Here is a 22,240-nt window from a genome sequence, read left to right as displayed (position 1 = left end):
ATTTTTTTTTATGTTTTTCTCGTCAAATTTGCTTTCAATTTGCACATACATAGAATACTGTTCAATTTTGATTAGCTGACAAATCAAACTCGAACGAACTATTATCAAATCAGGTCATTTTCCCATTTTCAAATTCATATTCTACAAAAAGTGTGGTAGATCATGAAACCATTAAAATGTGCCTTTCATAGCTAATATAAATCAATCCAAACAGACATGTTCGGTTATAGTTGTACTTGAAATTCATCCCCGTCACATAAACTAACCTCCTAGTTTATGTATGTCAATAATGCCTATTTGTGAGTTTCAAATCAATTTGGGCGGTCACTTGAGATTCAACTTCACCCATCATTTCTGGAGAAAAAGCACAACGTCATGGTAATGCTAATGGTGAACTCCTTTAATTACAATGTGAAGGGCATGGTCAGGTTTCAGTATGCTACTGAAATAATGTGGTGGTAGACGACGGTGAATACGAGGGAGGAGGGACAGGCAAGTTGAGCCGTTCAGGGACGGAGGCGACGGGAGCCCAAATGCATAAACTTGCAGATGAGCTGAGATTAGATGTCCTATACAAGTGTACTACTCTAGTTTATGCTAGTAGTATGTGTACACCTATAAATAGAGGGAGCGGCACAATCATTTAGCAGCGCCGGCAATCATCCGTATCGCGGGGAAGATGGGGTATTGGTGTCGTCATGGGTCACATATATATTCCCGCTCCCAGCCAGCCTGGGAGACTATTGACTATGGTAATAATGATGAGGTAGTTGTTCAAACATTCCTCCTCTTGTTTGGTTGGGTGGGTTTAGGGCAACCAGACAGACGTCACAGAACTTGAACTAATAGTACGACTACTCTGCTAGCCCACTACTGCCCAGAGGTATTAAAGAAACCCACCTTCTTGACACTAACAGTCACCTCCCTTATGATTTGTAAAATAGCACTGAACTTCCTTAGGAGAAAATTGGACTTATTGCTAACAATAAATTATATTAATTTATTTTTAGATCCTAACTAATTGCAGAAATAATGAATGAATTTAAGAAAAGAAAAAATATTTTTTGTCAACTAATTAAACAAGATTACTTGTGAGTTTTACCATCATTAACCATCATAAACAAAACTAAGGAATAGTGCCAATTGAGGGAGAAGACGGCGTCATGAATTGGCACCAATTTTTGATTGACACTTCTTGAGATGATAAGGGTTATATTATGCCATCTCCATAGGTAGAGTTGAAGAAAAAGTACCAGAGAGACACGGCTGTATAAGAATCTAAGTTTTGTTAACTTTTGGTACAACTGATGGCAGCATGTTTTTGGGTATATTTACGAAAATGTCCTCATGTTTGTACATTTAAAGCTTTTATTTATGAAAATATTTGGGTATTTCTGAAATGTGAAATTATTTTACAATCTTTTTACATCGGATACAACTCATATAAATTTATGTGTCAGTATATTTACTGAAATGGTATTATAAACACATTTAATTGAATTGTGATTTTTGTTATGCAATTAATTCCTTATAATATTACCCCTACTACTTCGGATCTAATCAATAAACTTCAACTAATCAAAATTCTTTCATTCGGTCTCCCATAACCTACAATCAATTGAATTAATTATTATCTAAGTAACAGCTATTTCTAATTATTCACACATCCATCCATTTGCTTCTTGTTCTTCCATTTCTTCCCAACATTTACGAATGTAGGATCTTTCTTCTTCTTAATCTTAAATTGCGTCAATTATATATTGACACTCTATAAAAAAAAAATTTTATTCCCAACACTCTATAAAACTAAGATCAGTTTCCTATCTTTTCCAATTTTGTTCTAAAGTCATATATTTCTTTGTGTTTCTTACATAAGTGAAAAAGCCAATTGGGAAGAAAGATGTAAAGGTAAAATTAATGCAAATTATTATGAAAACGTATGTTGGATGATCATTATCACAATCACAGCCTACTTGTTCCAATTCTTCTTCTTTATTTCCGATTTAATTATATCAAAGTTGTGAAGTTTATAAATTAGAATTTTGCTAATTTAACTATTCCCTTTAGTTTAGTGCAATCTTACAAAGAGGTATTTTCTATTCCACCAAATTTTCATTTGCTTGCTTTCGCAAAACTCTATGTATAATTGTTTTCCACTAACATAATTTCATTATTCATATGAAAATTTTAAAACATATAGTGAATGTTTGATTATCATTGCAGGGTTAGTAGTGAAAATATCACATCTGCAAGCAAATATTGGGAAATATCATTAACCACTTTCTACTTATGGCTTCCAACTCTGATTCATGTGTGCAATTTCTTCTCATTTTGGCTTCATGATGGGTTTGTTCTCACAAACAAACTCTTTTCACATGAGGGTGTTTTTCTATTGTATTTCACCATTATGATTGAGATATCCTATCAAAGAATAAACAAATTTTCACATTGTACTATGGTGTGAATCTTTCAAGAGAGTGTGAAGGGTATTATCTTTGTGGTTAAATTGTGACAACGGGTCACTTATTCCTTTCGAGAATGCTTTATGCAATAAACACCTTGAGCTTCCAAAGAAGTTTTACTCATGTTTGTTTCTCCGATGCAACAAATTTGGTGCCCACATTAATGATTGCTTTAGGAGAGGCCAAAGTGCAAAATTTATCCTCAATAAGTTCTACAAGCCAGATCTTAACTTTAATTTATTAGTTCTCAATGAATTTCCATCAATATGAACCTATAAATTTAGTTTCTTCTAAAAATCCTATTTTTGGATCATGTTCTATTTTATTTTCCTATTGATCAGAGCAATTATAAATTCTATGATCCAATCCACATCGTGCTTGACGGATTGCTTGATGAGACCAAAAATATATTAGGCATCAACTTGCTTGGATTTTGGATTTTATGTGCACAAAAACTTAGGGACTTCCGTAATCATAGTTAAGATGGTTGTTTGATACTTCCAAATTATTTGTGTGATGCTTTTAAGCTCTCTATAATATATTTGGGTAAAAAACAAAAAAATCCCCTGTTATAACCTATTATACAAATAAGTTTCCTGGCTAATTTCTTAGATTATAGGTATAAAAAAAAACAATCCGTCAAATGTACCTCTGACAGGTTGGTTTTCTGAAACTATAGCGGCCGTGCTGACTCAGCACGGCCGCATGTTTTTTTTTTCTTAAAAAAAGCAGTCAGCTGGATCAAAAAGGCTTTGGTCAGGCGCCTGACAGTCAAATGTCAGGCACCTGACGCCTTTTGACTGTCAGGCACCTGACGCTTTTTTTTTTCAGTAAGCTGTCAGCAGCCGTGCCCAGTCATCACGGCTGCTGACAGTTTTTGAAAAAAAGAAAGCGTCAGGCACCTGACAGTCAAAAGGCGTCACGTGCCTGACATTTGACAAATATATAATTTATATTATATTATATATAATTTATATAGTATATAATATTTATATAAATATATTATAAATGTATAAAAAAAAATTTAAATAAAAATTTTTTATAATATGTATAAATAATTATATTAGATATAATACATAATATAAATGTATATTATAAATATACATTAATATATATATTTTGTATAAATGTACAATATATAATATATAATATATAATAATATAATTTATATAATTTATATAGTATATAATATTTATATAAATATATTACAAATATATAAAAGTATTTTGTAAATAAAATAAAATATTTATAATATGTATAAATAAATATATAAATATATAATATATAAATATTTAATATACATAATATACATTAATAATAATTATAAATATATAATATACATTAATATTAATTATAAATATTATAATATTATAAATATGGTGTTTTTATAATATTTCAATTAATAATATTTATTGTATATTTCATTATATAAATATTTATATAATTTATAACTTATAAATATATTTCATTATATTAATTCCTGCTTATTAGAATACATGAATCTTTCTTTAATTAACAACTATTATGCATTTGATAATGATTTAATAATAATACAAAATTTAAGTAAAAAATCATGTTCTATTTACAATACAAAGGCATCTAGGGACATGAATAATGAGGTTAGGTGAATGTATTTATTTTAAAAATTAATAAATTGAAGTATATTTAGGATTATGGTTAAAATTTAGTTTAATCAGATTATTTTGAAAATTAAATTAATGAAATTTATTTAGGATGGCTGTGAAATTCTAGTTTACTAAAATTATTATAAAAACTATATAAGCGACTATTTTGGCGGAGATTATACATAAATGAATAAAATAGAGTTAGAATACCATTTAAATTTTGTTCATGGGCACACGCCAGGACCCTACCACTGTTCCCAGTGGATGCCAATTTCTTTATTTCACAAGCATTCAAGGATTCCGGAATGACATCTGTTAGAGTTTAGTCAAATTTTGGATGTGAATAATGCTGTTCTTCCAATGCTCCGCCAAGTCAACTATGGAGTCTATAGCTTCCCCTATGATCCTTGTCCAGATTCCAGAAGGAAGAAATAATTATTAAATATGGTCGTGAAGTTTCCTCCCTTTGTGGTACAGATTCGCTTTATGAACGCAGAAATGGGGACGAAGGACCATTGGAATTGGGGTCAAAGCCGCAAGATTGACTAACCTAAGGCTATTGCAGCCTCGTGCCCGCAAACGGGTGGGTCCTTCTGCAGTCTGTTTCTCTGGCGCGGACGTGCCCAGTCAGCACGTCCGCGCCTGACATTTGCGCAGACCAGCGGTCTGTTTGCTCAGGTGCGGACGTGCCCAGTCAGTCAGCACGTCCGCACCTGACAGATGCGCACCGAATTTGTTGAACTTTGCAGACGGCTGACACTGCACAACTGAATTTTTTATTTTGCGGCCGTGCTGAATCAGCACGGCCGCTATAGAACAAGACAACCCCAACGTCAGACGTGCATTTGACGGATTGTTTATTTTTTTACGTATAATCTAAGAAATTAGCCAAGTTTTCTATGGTTTCAAAATATACAACACAATATCTCATGTTTTGAACTAAATTGTAAAATTGATGGAAATCGGTAAAATTAACGGATTGATATACTGAAGTTAAAAACAAATTCTTTATACTTAATTTTTAGCAAATATTACTATTCTACCCCTTAGCCCCCAATAAAACTCCCAATGATGTTTGAACTTCCCAATAAAACTCCGTGAAGCTGCCCTCAACAAGCGCAGTAGACTGTACCTGGTGTTGCAGAGAAACCCCCAGCCCATCCTTCAAGACTGATTGAACCTCAGATACCAATGCCGAAGAACTTGTCCAACCCTCCTTCAAGGACGATATATGAACATTTTCCGTTGAAATAGCACTCGCCATAACTGGAGTTGGTGTGATTGTTTGTCTGGCTACTTTTGTGGGACGAATGATAGCGAGAATTGGATGAATGTTTGGACTGTAAAATATCCTAGCAGAAGTTAGAAATGTAAGAAGAGCGTCTTTTTTGGTGGCATTATTGGTTAGACAAGTAGAAGGGGTGCACAAGGAAAGAGTGCAATCAACAGAGAAAGAGCACGGAGATGATGCAAAGGAATACATTTCAGCAGTTTCATCAAAGGGTTTATTGTGATGGTTAGGCATGGAGAAGGAATTGGCTTGATGAGTGTGGAATACGCCACATGAACATGGCCCAGCCATGTTTCCATGAGAACCAACATTGCACCTATTGCTGTGCATCATCGTTTGTTTTCTTTCTTCTTTCTTTTCTTGTTGCTGTTTCAATCTCTGGATGGATGAATAATCTCCCCACTGGTCTTTGAATTTATAGGGCTAAGACAAAAGAATGAAAGAATTACTACTAACTATGGGTTTTGTGAGAATGAGGTGAAAAAAAGGTTGAAAATTGGGAAGATTAATAATAATACAGGTCAAGTAATAAAGAGAGGAGTGGTACAAGTACGAGCAACTTGTAAGTTGAGAGCGATGGGTAATAATCAAATGGTTGAATGGGGAAGTAAGTTGAACCTTGAAAGGAAGAGCTCGTAATGTTATATGAAGATGATATATGAGTGTAGGAGAGAAAGAAAGAGTTGGAGCTATGTGGTAGCTTTCTTTTAAGCTAATAAAATGGCGAAACAACAGTCAACAGCTGCAGTAGCCAGACATTTTGGTCATTTCATCAGTGCCCATTAATTTTACCGATTTTCGTCAGGTTTACAATTTAGTTCAAAGAATGAGGTACCGTGTTGTATATTTTGAAATCATAGGAGGTTTATTTATATAATAGGTTTACCACATAGGGCTTTTTTTTATTTTTTATCCAATATGTTTACAAGGTTGACTCTTTCTTTTCGAGTGTCAGGTTTGTCAAAATTGATGTGGATGGGATAAAACTAACTAAGAACAAAGCTAATTATTAAACACATCAACTTTGGATGTTTTCTTTTTATGTTATTCAGTTAGCCTTTTTTGACATTTCCTTCTATGCTCTTAATTAACATATGTAGAAGAAATACTATGCGCATTTAAAAATTAACTTTATTTTCATGTAAGGTATGAAAGCATTTGTTTATGCGTAATTCTACTTTAACTGATATGATACTTACTTTATATACATATTTTTTAATAACTTATATTTGCAATACTTTCTACTTTTTCAATTTTATTGTATATTTTTTTAAAAATTATATAAAAAATTTTAAATATAGGCTATATAAAAAATTTTAAATAGAGGCTAATCCCCTAGTTTATTTCATATTAAAGAAAGGGAATGCCAATTGTTGGTTGTTGAAACCCGAATGCAAAATGACTATTTTATGGTCTCGTTTAAGACGCAAGCTTATTTGCACCTCGTACATTTCCAAATGCACCATTCCCCATTGTTTGGGAAAGTGTACAATTTTTTTTTATCCTCTCAAGGCTTGTTATAGCAGTACATTACAGTCCTCCTGTTAAATCTCAACATACTAAACATGATAATTGCATTGGAAGTAAATTACAAATCAGAAGAGTCCATAAGCATTAAAGGAGTACTGGAAGAACTAAAGAAATGACGTTTTACTGTACAATCGTCTTTATTACAAACATGTATAAAAGAGGGAATGCCATTCTTCAAGGGTTGGTTTCCTTTCAGTTGTTGTTGTTTCATTCTGTCATTGTTTCTTAGTTCTTAGCAGACTAAGACTCGTTTTCATCAGTGTTGCTTTTTTGCTTTCTGCTATATATTTGTTATAATTATAATAATATATACATATAGGACTAGAACAGTAGAACTAAGGCTGCAATATTAGGATAGTATTGATAATGTGAGGAGGAAAAGAGTGGTAAGAGTAGTTGTTATGACACATTGTAGCAGGTGTGATATGTCTTCTTGAATGACAAAGGTTAGGTGGTCAGCTAAATAAAGGGAAACTGAAATGACAATTTTTCCTTGACTATTATGCTGCTATTACGGATTCTTCACTAAAGCCCATGTTGTATTCAATGGTCTGTTAGTGTAAATTTTTCTTTGTAAACGCTGTGCAATCCTGACAAAGAATGACTTGCCGCTCTTTCTTCTTTGCTTTCGGCTGATGACGAGATTGATGAAAATTTTTTCGTATAGTCTTCGTGAGGTCATCGCCGGTTTCCCGTTAGATTTTGGAAGTCATGCATTATGGTCAGTGTTGTTTGTATTAGTCTTACTTGTTGTTCTCTTTTCTTTCATGAACGATGAACTAATCTTCTTCCTACTTATTTTCCTAGCCTTCCTCTGTATTGCTTTGTTGCTGCCTTGTTGTTTTGAAGCTTGCTTGCATCTCTGCAACTTTCAGTTAGCTGCTGGTAGGCATGCTCTGCTGCATGTTATGAATTTCCCATTGGTTTTTTCCCTTTTTTTTTTCTGTTCACGCTTTATCTCTTTTTTTGCCTTTCTCACCATTTTTTATTACGTCTGTATTGCTTTTTGGAATCTTTTTCTTTCTCTTGCTTAGAAGATCCTTTGCTGTACACGACTTCTCAATCCTTCTGTTCTTTTGTAGCTTTTGTTCTCTTCGGATTCTCCTATCAGTCCCTCATTTTTTGGTTCAGGTTAGTATCTTTCTTGTTTTATGCATTGTCTACATGTTTCGAAATTGTTTGCTCCTCTCCGTTGTACTTTGTCTTATGTTACGTTTGCTTCTCACTTCTTTGTCTCTTGTTTTGACATGAAGAGATTCTGTGCGCCTTGTTGTTGCTATTTTATTAGCTGAGGTGTGGCTGCTTGCTTGTTTGCCTGAGGTGGTGTTACTTCCCTTCTGCTTCTTTTTCCTTGACTTTTTCTTACTATGTCCATGTGCTGTTACCTTGTTTGCTTTTAAGTGTGTGCTTGCATGTTTTTCTAATCAACCATGCAGTTATTTTCCCTTCTTCCTTTGTTGTATGCTTCTGTGCTTGTGGTTCCCTTCGTCTATCTTTTTCGTTTGCTTCTGCGCTTTCACTGGCACATTCTTTCTCTACGTTTTTATGCTCACAAGTTGTATGATATTGCGTTGGCCAGCTTTTATTATCTTATTCCTTATTATTGCTAAATTTCGTCTTGCCATGTTTCTTTACTTAGTTGCTGCTTCCTTACTTAGCAGCAGCTTACTTAGTAGCCTTTATTATCTTATTCTTGGTTGCTGATTCCTTACTTAGTATTTGGAATTAGATGGATAGAAACGTCTTGTGCCGAAAAAAATACACAGAAATGGCACCTGCCAAGAAAGCTGAATTTTTGCATTCTTTGCGAGAGGCTAGAGTTGAGAAGAAAAAACAAAAACTTTTCCTCTCTCGCGTTTAGAAGGTTCCGGCTGCTCGTGTGGAATCTGCTATTTGTTTCTCATATGGTCATGATAGACCTTCTGGTAGTGATGATCAAACTCATGTGGTTTCTAGTGCACTGGAAAATCGAGAGTGCTTGGTTCCAGTTGATAGTGTTGTTACAGGAGGTGGAGAGTTGCGTTGCATTCCTTCTGATGTATCTAATTTTCTCGATGATCATGCTTCATCATCTTCTAAAAAAAAACATCTTCCAGGTCTTCACCATCTCTTAATAAATGTATTTTTTTATTATCTTATTTTGCCGCTGGATTTGGATTTTTCTCCTCTTTCACATTATTGCTACTCCTTTGCCTTCCTATTGATTACTTTACACTTTGTGGTCCTGCAAATGATTTCCCTTTTGTTTGCGTGCTGAAGTACTCCTATTTAGTATTTAGAACCTTGCACGACTTTTCTATTCAAAATCAGATTTTGATGAGTTATGACCATTTTAGATTATAGCAGTTGCGTCTTCTTCAACTTATATTTTCCACAATCGAAAATGCTATTTTTCAAATATTGGCCTCTTAGTAAAAAAGCACATCGTGCATTACCTCTCCTCAACATATTGTACTATTAACTAAATGTGCATATATAAAGGCCTGCGCAACTTTGTCAGTCGTCTTATTCATTCAATTTTATTATCCACAGAAACCTCTTCTTTTCCAAGAAGAGAGTTTAATCAGTCTATAGCAAACTCTGTTCCCCAAGGAAGGAAAAAAAAATAGCAATGCTTCCCTTGATCTGTTATCTAGACTTTCTGCACATAGTAAGAAACGTAGTAGTTCTTCCACCACGAGAACAGAAAATGCAAGTTCGATGTTGTTTCTCGCTTGATTCTGTCTGTGTTTAGGATGCGCTCTTGCCTGTTTATACACAGCCTTAACTCAACTTGTCTACCAACCGCATGTAAACATTTATAGGGAGAAAACGGCGGTGTGGTCAGCCAAATCTTTCACTCGTGAACAACATTCTTAATATGTCTTTGGCTTTGCCTGATCTCCTCATTGTGACTATTGTGGAGCCAAAAGATTCTATTTGGAACCTCCTAATTTTTGCTGCTCTAGAGGACAAATTTCTGTTGTCGCTCCTCCTATGCCTTATGATTTGAAGCGCTTATTCATTGGTAGCGATGATGAAAGCTTCCATTTTAGAAATAATGCTCGCACTTACAACAATAATTTAGGCTTCACATCATTTGCTGCTAAATATGATTCTGAACTAACAAAGAACACAAAAGGTATTTACACCTTTCGTGTTCAGGGTCAAGTTTATCATTTCTTAATGGCCTTGTTTAGTCAGATGATAGAGCATCCGGGATTCAGCTGTACTTCTTTGACACTGATGAAGAATTAGCAAAGAGGATTGCTACCTCTGATAAGTTGAGAGAAACCACATTAAGACTCCTTGTGCGCATTCTTAGTGACAATCCTTATGCTAAGTTCTTCAGAAATCTTAGGCATGTTCCAAACATTGACAGCCTGGACATTGTACTTAATTGTTATTCCACCCTTGATCAGCAACTTTATAACCTTTCTTCTGCATCCCAAGTTGTAGCAATATGGACTGAAAATCAAGATGAATCAGGCCATATGGGAGCTCATATTCAAGTTTATACGCAATCAAATAGTAGCTATAGAATTAGACATTACTATGGTTACTATGATGCATTGCAATACCCTATTCTGTTTCCCTGAGGTGAATGCAAATGGCACCCTGGGATTAAAAGAGCTCGAAAAAGAAAGAGTAGAGAGGATTCCTGTGAGGAAGATATCGATATTCATCATTCTTCGGTTGATTCCGCATCAGGTTTGATGGATCGTGAACAAAAAGGCAAGTTATTTATTGCCGCCTGTAAACAATTGAGTCTAACCATTATTTTTACATTATAAAATATCATCAAACAAAATAATTACTTATTCTTTTTCTCTAGCTACTGATCATGCAAAAAATGAAGAAGACACGGTGTCAGCTAGAGAATACTATTGTTACAGATTTCAAATCGGGGACGATGATGAATCGATGTAGCTGCACTCACTTAGATTCTTGCAACAGTATGCAGTAGATAGTTATGTTAAGATTGAAACGTCTAGACTTGATTTTCATAGACACCGACAAAAGAACATTCGTTCTGAGGTTCTTCAAGGAGTCCTAGACAGTATTTCTATAGGCCAGACCAGTGCTTGTAAAGTTGGTCATAGAACGATATTACCAGCTTCTTTTATAGGTGGATCAAGGGACATGAGACGGCGATATCTTGATGCAATGTTCCTTGTGCAAAAGTATAGTAAACCAGACATCTTTCTTACTGTGACTCGTAACCCGGCATGGAAGGAAATTCAGGCTAATTTAAAGTACCACGAAAAACCTCAGGATAGACCGGATCTTCTGGCTAGAGTCTTTAGAGCCAAATTTAAATTGCTTAAAACAGAAGTTTTGAACAAGCAAATCTTTAAAGAAGTTGCAGCGTATGTCTACGTGATTGAGTTTCAAAAACGTGGCTTCCCACATACACATCTGCTATTAATTTTGAAACCTGAATACAAACTCCTAAATCCAGATTCATTTGATAGAGTGGTTTGTGCTGAAATACCTGATCGTTCTAAGCATCCTCATCTATATTCCCTTGTTGTAAAGCATATGATTCATGGTTCTTGTGGTGCTATGGATAGAACTTGTCTTCGTATGAAAGATGGTCATTGTAAAAATCACTATCCAAAAAGTTTTTGTACCCAAACGACTTATGCTGAAGATAGTTATTCACAATATAAAAGGAGGGATGATGGTAGAAAAATAAAAGTCCGAAGGCATACTCTCGATAATAGATAGGTTGTGTCTTATAGTCCCTATCTGTTAGCTACATTTGACTGCCATATCAATATCGAAATTTGCTCGACTGTTAAATTGGTGAAGTACATGTATAAATATGCTTTCAAAGGACATGACTCAATTAGTTTTAAGATCGTTTCGCATCATGCTCCTGATGACACTGATGAAATAAAGGAATTTCAGCAAGGTAGATGGATTTCACCCCCAAGGCATTTTGGCGCATTTTTGAATTCTGATTAAGTGAAATAACTCCATCAGTCTATACTCTTCAGATCCATCTTCTGGACCAACAGTTTGTTTCTTTCGACAAAAATTCAGACCTGTTGCAATTATTGGGGAAAGTTGATTTTTCAAAAATTATGTTAACTGAATTTTTTCATATGAACAGAACAAATGTGGTTGCACAGAATCTTAAATGTCTTTACAAGGAACTATGCAATGCTTGTGGCTTTTCAGGTTCCTAACGCCTTAGAATCAGTTGACTGTAATTTTTGTTTCTACGTTTGCTAAGGTTCTGGTAACATGTTCTTTTCCACTTTGTAGCTTTTGGGGTTATTAGTGTTTTTTCGTCAAAAATCACTTTGTAGCTACAAACATACATGGACAATAACTTTAACTCATTCGTACTCATAGGAGATGCAATAACCATGGCACAAAACTTATTGTTTCGCATCTGTGATTGAGGCCGGATACAAGTTCTTTCAAAAAGGTTGTTTTTTGTCTTAAAAATTATACTAAGCCATTAGGTAGTCCATCAGATCAGCAAGGTATCATCTGATAGAAGCTCTTTCATCTAACAACTTCAATGTGGCAAGTTCAGTTAGGTTCAGGAATGAATTAGCCTTTTGCTTGATCTAAAAAAACTTGAGGTACTTGATGCTCATTTAACCCCTTGAGTCCAGATACTAGCCATAGCTGATAACTATCTTGCTCTGGTCTTGAATTATTCAAATAGTGGACTTTGTTGATTTGTAGAATTACAAAACCATGTTTTGGGGTATCATTCTGATTCCAAAGAGACTCATGATAGATCTCTTAAATATATTTTATGCATTTTAATCAATTGTCTCAATGAAACGTACTCTATTCAAACCAAGCAAAAAGTATTACTCCCTCCGTCCCATTGAAAGTGTCATACTTTCTATTTTGGTCTGTCCCAAAATATTTGTCACTTACCAAAAATGATTGTAAACTTTATCAATAATTTCCGATACTTACCCCTGTCTCACCTGACTAAAAAGCAGGTGTTATTATGGCCAAAAAGTCTTCCGTCAAGACTTGCAACTTTTCCAGTTTAGCTGATGGTTTTGCACGCACCAACCAACGTGAAATGATTGCTGTCCGTAGCTTCACACTCTACTTCAAATTAGAATAAGTCACATGCCAATCAATAAACATATGGACTCCACTATCACATTTTGACCATCCATTCTGCAGCTTTTGTGTTTAAACAAAGGGTAACATGGAAAACACGGATGGATTTTTAAAAAATTGAGTACTGTTGATAATAAGTTGAAGTCCCGAAAAGTGACAAACTTTTCGGGACGGAGGGAGTATTAGTTCTATTTTGATTGTCAATCAAAACATTATGGCCAATCAAACTGTTCAGGACCTCTTACTGTGAAAAATTAGATCTAAGGCAGTCTTATGCTCATTGTAAGATTTCATTGTGGTTGGTACCACAATTGAGATTATTTTACAAATTCTTCTTCTATTATTTTTAACCTTTGTCAATTATTCACATTTATTCTTACAACATTGTTCAAAAAATAGATTGCACAGTGCGAGTTGGGGCCATCTACCTCCTCTCAGGAATTGGTGCGAGCATACTCTCATGCATTTTCATTCATTGCAGTATCTCTGCAGGAGCTTCTGGTGCTCTTTTTGGTCTTCTTGGTGCAATACTATCAGAGTTGCTTACTAACTGGACCATTTATAGCAACAAGGTAGAGCAGCATTCTTCTTTTTGATCTGGTCACTCCACTAACGATACCCCTTTGTATAACGCTACATGAAGTGCAAAAGCCACCTCTGGTCTAAAGTCTAATCATATTAATAAGATTTAATCAATGAAACTTACTAGCCTTATTACAAACATATGCCTTTGTCAAATTTTGGTTGGGAATGTCTATTCTTGTAGTAAATCACATGATAGTCTAATAAAATAGGCAAACTAGCTTATCCAATTGGATTTCATTTGTCTCATTCAAGTGATTATACTGATTGTTTGTGAGAAATTCTATCAAGCGTTCCTGCGTTAAGTATTTCTTTTGTTTTTGTCAGGTTGCAGCTCTCTTTACCCTTATGGTCATCATCCTCATCAACTTGGCTCTTGACATACTTCCTCATGTTGACAATTTTGCTCATATTGGAGGTTTCATTTCGGCGTTTCTCCTTGGATTTATATTACTGTTTCGGCCCTAGTTTGGTTAACTTCCACCCGGTGCTCGTCTCAAGTCCAAATATACAGTTTACCAGTATGTTCTCGTGCTGGTTGCCCTAGTTTTACTAATCATTGGGTAAGCTCTCTTTTACCTGAGGTTGACGTAATTTCCTGTTAAATGAATCTAAAGCTGCTTTCATTTTCTTTCATTGGATGTTAAAACTACAAAGCTGTGAATAAACTACCCCAATGAAACATCCTAAAAAAGTTTTTATTGGTCATTTGTATCAGATACTTACAGGAAATGGAACATATACTTGTCAGTTTCTGCTTGGACGGTATCTGCCAATAGTGATTGCCTTTAATAGACATATATCCTTCAGTATATCTTATAATGCTTGAGCTGCTATAGGTACAGCAAGCATACATATTTACTTTGCTAACCATGCCTTTGTGCACGCTGCAGATTCACGGTAGGATTGGTCATGCTTTTTAGGGGAGAAAATGGGAATGATCATTGCAGCTGGTGCCATTCCATCAAAAATGTAGGACCAGAAGGTCAGTGCATACATTCACACTCAGATGCAAGCTGCTGCACTTTCTGAAACTCCTACAACATCGTTGGCTCTTAACAAATATCATTGGGTACCTGGCTTTAATCTCCTTGTAATACATGTGTACCGAATGCATACTAATTTATATGCAACTTTATTTAATGTCCCTCATAAACTTCTCCTTGTCAAAAAAATCCTGAATGCTTCATGCTCCCATGTTCCAGTTCATGTACTTATGCTTATCAAGAGAATTATGGCAAGCGTTAACAATACTAATAAAACTTTGTTCTTTTTATTGTTAAACATATACATAGTCAGTCCTTTATTCAACACGTGATGTACCAAAATTGAATAGCACACAGATCAAACAAAAAGCTGCAACTGTCTGCAACCAACCATCTTTGCTGTTTCCTATTTTTTCTTCATTCACAAATTTTGCAATCTTTCTGGTATATATATTAATACCCCCATACCAATTTTTTCTCCTGTTATCTTCTTCTTCTTCTACCACTTTGATAGCAGAAAATATGTTTGATCCTCCATCAAGTTCTCAACAGCCAACCAGCAACTTACTGTTTTCTCTTCAAATGTTGCCATAAAGACCAGGTACACATTTTCTTTTCTTATAAAACAAAAACTTTCAGACTATCCATATATAATATATTTATATTACTATATTTGCTGTTACTTACTCCATCAATCAATCCCAGATTTTACCCGCCCAGTTTCAGCTGTTACTTCATCAGCATCAAAAGAACACAATCATCCTCAGATATGGACTGCAAAAATGGCCTCTCACAATTGTCAATGGCTGCTTTGAAGAACGATAGGATGACTATTGCCATGACAATATCATTAACACACATGATATGTTGATGCTTTGTCATGCTGGAAATCTTATTTTCGACATTATTCATTTCTCTGAACTCCAACAACAATTTTACTTATCCTGGACAGGACAGTTCCACTCCCAAATATTTTGGAGAATAACGCTGCCTATACACAAGGCCTGTATATGTTTTACTCTATTTCCTATATTCATTTCTGTTATCATTATTTCTAATACATTATCTGTTTAATGACCTCAGATACCACATTCTTATCGCTTAACCGCCATGATGTGGCTTCATCATTAAAGCCAGACTTTTCTCAAAACATAACTGATTCCCATTGTTTTTATCAAATTTTTCCATTCAGCAACACCAAATTCAATGGTGAGTTATTATTATATGCATATTCATCTATTTTCTTTAGCCTATTTTTTTATGTTCGGTTTTTCATTCTAACTTTTCTTAATGATTACTAGAAAATTCCAAGATTCACTGATCGCTTCTTCAATGGTGAAAGAACTCCCACCGTACTTATCAAAACTGGCCATAACATTACAGAGATTGGTATCAGAGGGAAACATCTAAAAAGGAATTAGAGAAGCTTCGCTCTTCAACATCAATTACAGCATAACGAAACTCTTATGTTTATTCCAGAATCACACATCACATTTGCTGTTTTAATATTTGATTATAATGGAGTTGAAAAGCTATTTCCATGGTATAACACTTTTAGTATTTATTCAGATGCTTATAGCTGTGATTAACCTCTGTTATGTTGTCTGATCGTGCGTCTGCGGCTTTTTAAATGCTTCAATAAAATGTATTAGAACCTTTTTACTTCCAATAACACTGTTCAGTTTTATTCCACCTCATTACATAAATGCAATGTTAATTATGTAGATCATTTATTGCTGAAAAAAATTACAGCAAACGTCCAAAATAGTTACTGAATCCCTGAAGACATTCCTTTTATCAGCATTTTGTACTTTTCACTACCTAACAATGAATACACGCGAACATTTCAGATTCTGATCATTTTATCACCAATAATGGTCCCTTCCTACAGCTCTACACCTTTGGAATTGGATGAAAATGACACCATGCATATCAATCTTTTCAGATTCTATAGCTTTATGTTTTAAACATACATTCATCACTTTGAGTTAAGTACATAACCATTTTACTTTTATATGCATTCCTCCAAAACGTACAAGAACAAAACAGCAATATACAATACTTTCCTTCCTCTGATACTACTTTTACCATCAACATCTTCCTTCTCGTGTGTTTCATTTTCCCTCATTATCATCTCAGATTTCTCTACTTTGTACTCTCCGGTGACTCCAAGGTCCGGCTTCATTTCTTCCACCTTTTCTTTTGCTGCTTTTATCAGTATAGTTCCGTTCATTTAAGCATATCCCAGCTTCAAAATGCATTTTTTTCCCTAACATATCCGTTCCTAATGTTCCAATTCTATCTTTTCTGCAGCCCTTTTAACTCGTATAGATTGTACTTCACCCATTTAATTCTTTCCTTTTCTATTATAGGAAATCTTACAATGCAACCTGTAATAATCCCTCTATCTGCTGTTCGCTGGCATTCATCAAACTGGACAGTTGCTCTCCAAGTTATAGAAGTTAGTCATATTAAAAATAATTCGCACCTCCAGCAAAACTTTTACACCTTTGTGCTTGCTGATTCACAGGTAAGAGCTCTCATTGCAATTTCACTCATTGATAAAACTGGATCTTTATGTGCTACTGCTATGGATGTTGAAGCAGAGAGGCTAATTCAGTATTCAACCGCAGAACTATACTATTACTTTTTTAAACCAAATATTCTCTTCCTTCTTTTTTTAATCCATTACAATTTTCTTGCATTCTTTTTTAACAACAGGGCGTTGATCTTGCTCAATACCTTGCGCATACTTTACAAGGAAAGCTACTCCTGTGCTACATTAAGCCCTCTCCTTCCAAGTTCAAACCCATGAAACGTGCAGCTTATGAAATAATCACATCCTACTCAACGGATGAAGTTTTTAATGCTGAAAATATTAACATAAACAATCTCAACATCAATGGTTGACCTTCTACTTATTTTGCATACATTACTGTTGCCTTTAATGTGTTTTCCACTATGTATATTTAATCATAATTACCACGCATTATAACTATATTTGCTATTTTATTCTCTTTACCTTTATTACATACTTATTTGTTTTACAATAAATTCTCATTTCTACACTAATTATCTGTGATTATCATAATATTAAAAGAAATATAATTGAGCCAAACATCCAAAAATAAATAATTTCCAGTTTCCGAATCAATTTTTACTATGCAAGCAATTTAATTTAACTAGCAAATCAAAATACGGTCAATGCAAACCAAAAAATCAATAAGTATATAAACAATCAAGTTTTTCTCAGACAAAATTCCTCCTAAGCACTTCATGCCTTTTGACTTGCGCTAACCAATCCTACACATTTCTGGGCAATCGCGGTACCCACCTCCTAGTGTGTTAAAAGTCACAATACAAAGTGTAGAATATACAGGGGCACAAAACTTTTCCTAGCTATGATGGGAAATGCGAATGCCGACCCTCCTCATGTACGCTCTGCTTCTTATTTGGCAACGAAAACAAATACACTTCTCCCTCCACTTTCAGCTTGTCCCAGAGTTGTGGAAAGGAAACACTAACAAATAATAATTGCAGTAGCTACTGCGAACTCCCAAAACCCTTAACCACTACATATATAAAACAAGAACAGTAGTAGTGAGTAAAAGTAAGTGCAGGAAATCTAAACCAAGCTTTAATGTTTATTCAGTAAGCAAGCAACATCAGTGGGTAATTACTGAAGTTTAACGAGCGGTGGGGAAGAGATTATATTAAACGGGCGGTGGCTGGCCAGCTTCCATCATCACAAGGAGAACAACCCTCTTGAGCAACATCAGTGATCTGGACACCGGAATCGTAGACCATCCCATTCTTCCAATCCGCAGGTAACGCATTTTTAGCCCACACAAACTTGCCATCGTAGCCAGCCGTCACCACCACCCGGAGCTGCAACGCCCCGCTTGGAACTCTGCTGCTATCCCAGACAGCGCCGTAGTTTCGGCTCATGAAAGTCCAATTTGGTGAATCAACCTGTGTCAAATTCATCAACCAAAATACCAATCAGAATCTAATTTCCTCCTGACAAAGAGAGGCAACAACTGATCAAATGCAGGGTTGGAGTGTTTACCTGAGCCACATCAACACCCACGATCTCCGTCTGGCCACCTTGGTACAAGAACTTAATGGCTAGATAATTACTACGCTTCTGGCTTGATTCTTCCACGCGAATGCCCAGATTCCTTCTGTAATCACAAGGAACCCTGCTCCAACCAAAACCATTCGTTCATATGCACTTCATTTGCTAGTTAGCACTCTACTATGTTTATGTTTATGGACACTCCAACCAACCAACCAACCAACCAAAATTTAAGGAGACAAAAAGCATATATATACAATATGTATGTGGTAGGTATGGCTTTCCAAGTGGATCTCAAAGTCTGAACATCAACAAATGTAATCAGATCATTATTGTATATGCCTTTGTAGTAGTATTTAAAGTGTAACGGTCATGTTACGACCTCTACAGCTAAGCTAGCTGCTTATTTCCCGGACAAAAGGGCCCCCACCTGACGCGAATGCTAATGGGCTACTTTAGGCCCACATTACATCTAAGCAGTGTTAGTACTACTAGTAAGTGTGTTTGGAAATCTGAAATATTTCGCCGGCATCCTAAAACTATTTTTTTTAATTAATTTTTTTTATATTTTTTATTATTTTTTATTTTATATACATCACATCATAAAAAATGATACAATAATTATTTTAAATAATATTCTATCCAAATTACCAGCAATAATCTTAATTTGAGCTTTACTAACACAAAGACAAAATGATCGAATTAGCCCGGACCCCACAATACGATTAATTAGTTTATCGTATTAGGAACTAATGATGGAGTTTCTAATCCACCACCCACAACAGCACACACAACCCCCCCCCCCCCCCCCAAAAACACCAAAAAAAAAACCAATAAAAAAAGACCTGGAGTTCTAGAAGAGCTATCTACAAAGTGGAAAATGTTGTCGCAGTTGGTATTATTAGGTACTACTAAAATGGTATCTTCGGATCCCTCTGAAAATGTTTTAAAAAAGAAAAGAAAAGAAAAGAAAAGAAAAGTGTCTGGGCACGGATTGAGCTGTGTTGGAGCAGCAGCAGTATTATACTAACAGTATAATATATCATAAGTACTAGTAACATAGGATTGGTGGTGACCTCTTGTATTCGACGTCAAGGATGCCAAGCTTCAAAATGTCTTGATCCTTGCCCTGCACAGCCATGGCCCTGAAAGCTCTGCTGCTAAGCACAAAATCCGTCTCATTATTGTTTTTATTAAGATCCGTGACGATCACCTTGGCCCCTTGCTTGGTACAGAGCTGTGTGTTCTTGCATCTTATCTGCAATTGCAATCTTTCACTGATAAGTATGCAGGTAAATAAGTTAGCAGTGTTATTATAGCTTGATCATTGTTCAAGATCATGGCAACCTTGATGGAAAACATTTGAACAATACTGCTACTGAAAAAGGAAATTAACCCAAAAAAAAAGAAAGAAAGAAAGAAAGAAAAGGAATTTGAGCGGAGTGTATAAAATAAGTGTGTACCTGAAAACATGCGCCGCAACCTGCTCCATCTTTGTAAATGGCAGGAACAGCAGCCGCAAGGTGGCCAGCGTTGAAACTTGTGGCCATTGAGCCATACCCACAAGCACCAGCTGCATTAATTTGATGATAGCAGCATTATCTCAGTGACAGACGAGGAAAGAAACGGAGAAAAAGTTTACATGTATAGGAGATGTTGATCATTTAAGAAATTAAACAAAGTGTGTTGATGAGTGAGTGAGCGAGTGAGACGTACATTGAAGTGCAGATGCCTTGTTGAAGAAAGCAGCTTTGGTGCTGTGGACGCAGCGATCACAAGCTGTGGCCGTAGAGGAGGAGGATATGAGAAGCAACAGACATGATAAACAAGCAAGGTCGACGACTGCAGGCATTCTGGGAGATGTAATTGTCTAATGCCTCACCTACTATCTGCCTAATTTTTTTGTTGTACTACTAGTATATTTGATAATTATATATGGAAGCTAGCGAGCGAGTTCTGTCAACCAACCAGATGAGATCGTGTAATTATGCAGTAATGCAGAAAGAAAGGGGATCAAAGAGGAGAGAAACAGAAGAGTAGAAGAGAGGAATCAAGAGGGGTGTACTGTAACTGTACTCGTCTCTTGGTCTTGGAGAGCACAACACTGATGAGTGATGATGGGATATTTATAGCATACCTTTGAATTTGGGTGGGGTGTTTTATTTATTTATTTCATCATTCTTCTTCCTCCTCCTCTTCTTCTTCTTTTTCTTGGGGTGGCATGCCATGCCAGCCGTAGTATATTTACAGTGATAAAAGTGTATAGCAATTGGCTATGTCACTAAGAATACTGTAGTTCTTGAAAGTAAGAGAGAGAGAGAGAGGGGGATACCACTCACCTTTGCATCAAAACATCAATGGGGCATACGCGGCTGAGACAGAGAATAGAGAACCAGCTCTGCCGTTGGATTGGGGTGGGCACAGGGCTGGGGACCCTTCCCTCTCTCGTTTGACAAACAGCCTTTGCTTTTGTTGCTCGAGTCGGTCGGTCGGTCAGCGTGGACTCCGAGCTTCTCCTCACCACCTTGGGTGCAATTCACTGCGCCCACCGACTCTCTCCCTCCCTCGCCGCCGTCCCCTTCTCTCTCTCTCTCTCTCTAGAAACACGTATCATCCCGTGCGTTTAACAGCTGGTAACAGCTGGTGTGTTTAAACAGTTGCTTTGAAAGTTTGTTTGGATTGCATTTTTATAGAAAAAGTACCGTAATAATTTGATATATGCAACGAAAAAAAGTGATTGAAAAATATGTTGACAAAAAACATTTGAAAAATTACAATCTAAACACACCGTAAATGTTGTGGACAATTTAATCAATCAACAAATTTCCAGACGTTGTACTCTGATCAACCCTGCTAACTGCGGGTAAATCTAGGAACGGTGGCCATCACCAATGCATTAAAACTTAGTGAGGTGTGAGGCAATGTTTGATAAGGTTTGAAACTTTGTCTCCCACCAATTTGTCACAATTAAATGCGGCATTGTTTAAAAAATTCAGGTGGATCAGTTCGATCCGATGATGGTTCAGTCCCCTTTGAATTATTTCAGGATCTCTTCGTGTCCCCATTCTCCCTGTAACGTAGGAAGCTACCGTATCGACATGAAAAAAAAAAAAAAAAGGAAAAGAAAAGACGAGAGATGATGAGTCAAGTACGGGTGTTTTTCGTTAATGAACTGGAAGCTAAGCTAAGCAGGACGCTAACGCGGGTTTAAAAAGCAGAATTCTGAGTTTAGCTGTCATCCACATATTAGTAATTGGAGTTTGGCATGGACCAATGGTTGGCAATTAATGATTAGTACTTGTTCTTCTCTTTTCTTTTTTTTTTAAAAAAAAAAAATTGGAATTGCCCACAATGGGATAGATAGGGACTAGGGGTGCAAACGAATCGAGCCGCTCGCGAGCGGCTCGATTCGAGCTCGACTCGAGCTCGAGGTGCTCGAGCCAGAGTCGAGCTCAAAACATTAAACTCGTTAGGCTCGCGAGCTCGAGTATATATATATATATATTTTTTTTATTTTTAATAGTAAAATTACATAAATATCCTTAATATTTTATTATTTATTAAGAAAAAATATTATTTTATTTATTTTTTAAAAATATAAA

General features: G+C 35.7%; 1 protein-coding gene across 5 annotated transcripts; it reads right to left on the bottom strand.

Annotated features, from left to right (window-relative positions):
* Nucleotides 1-17,765: 17,765 nt before the first annotated feature.
* On the bottom strand, nt 17,766-21,269 carry LOC113708571 (expansin-like A2). 5 transcript variants are annotated; one of them, XM_027231047.2, is made up of 7 exons: nt 20,978-21,269; nt 20,355-20,417; nt 20,102-20,211; nt 19,715-19,896; nt 18,630-18,762; nt 18,241-18,532; nt 17,766-18,132 (listed from the first exon to the last, which is right to left on the bottom strand). In XM_027231047.2, the coding sequence occupies exons 3-6, from the start codon at nt 20,186-20,188 to the stop codon at nt 18,269-18,271; spliced, it is 666 nt and encodes a 221-aa protein (XP_027086848.1). In that variant the 5' UTR covers nt 20,189-20,211; nt 20,355-20,417; nt 20,978-21,269; the 3' UTR covers nt 17,766-18,132; nt 18,241-18,268. The 5 variants fall into 5 exon arrangements, with proteins under 5 accessions (XP_027086848.1, XP_027086847.1, XP_027086846.1 ...); XM_027231046.2 differs by having other exon boundaries at nt 17,766-18,532; nt 20,978-21,268; XM_027231045.2 differs by lacking the exon at nt 20,978-21,269 and having other exon boundaries at nt 20,355-20,971.
* Nucleotides 21,270-22,240: the final 971 nt, after the last annotated feature.

The sequence above is a fragment of the Coffea arabica genome, chromosome 9c, assembly GCF_036785885.1.
Source record: "Coffea arabica cultivar ET-39 chromosome 9c, Coffea Arabica ET-39 HiFi, whole genome shotgun sequence".
Lineage (NCBI taxonomy): Eukaryota > Viridiplantae > Streptophyta > Magnoliopsida > Gentianales > Rubiaceae > Coffea > Coffea arabica.
This window is presented reverse-complemented; position numbering and strand designations above follow the sequence as displayed.

Excerpts from the sequence above, each read along its gene's own strand:
- LOC113708571 (XM_027231044.2), bottom strand. The coding sequence starts at position 20,490 with ATGCCTGCAGTCGTCGACCTTGCTTGTTTATCATGTCTGTTGCTTCTC. Across the intron at positions 20,212-20,354 it reads CAAGGCATCTGCACTTCAAT|CTGGTGCTTGTGGGTATGGC; the intron begins GTACGTCTCACT and ends AAATTAATGCAG. Across the intron at positions 18,763-19,714 it reads CTTGACGTCGAATACAAGAG|GGTTCCTTGTGATTACAGAA; the intron begins GTCACCACCAAT and ends TGGTTGGAGCAG.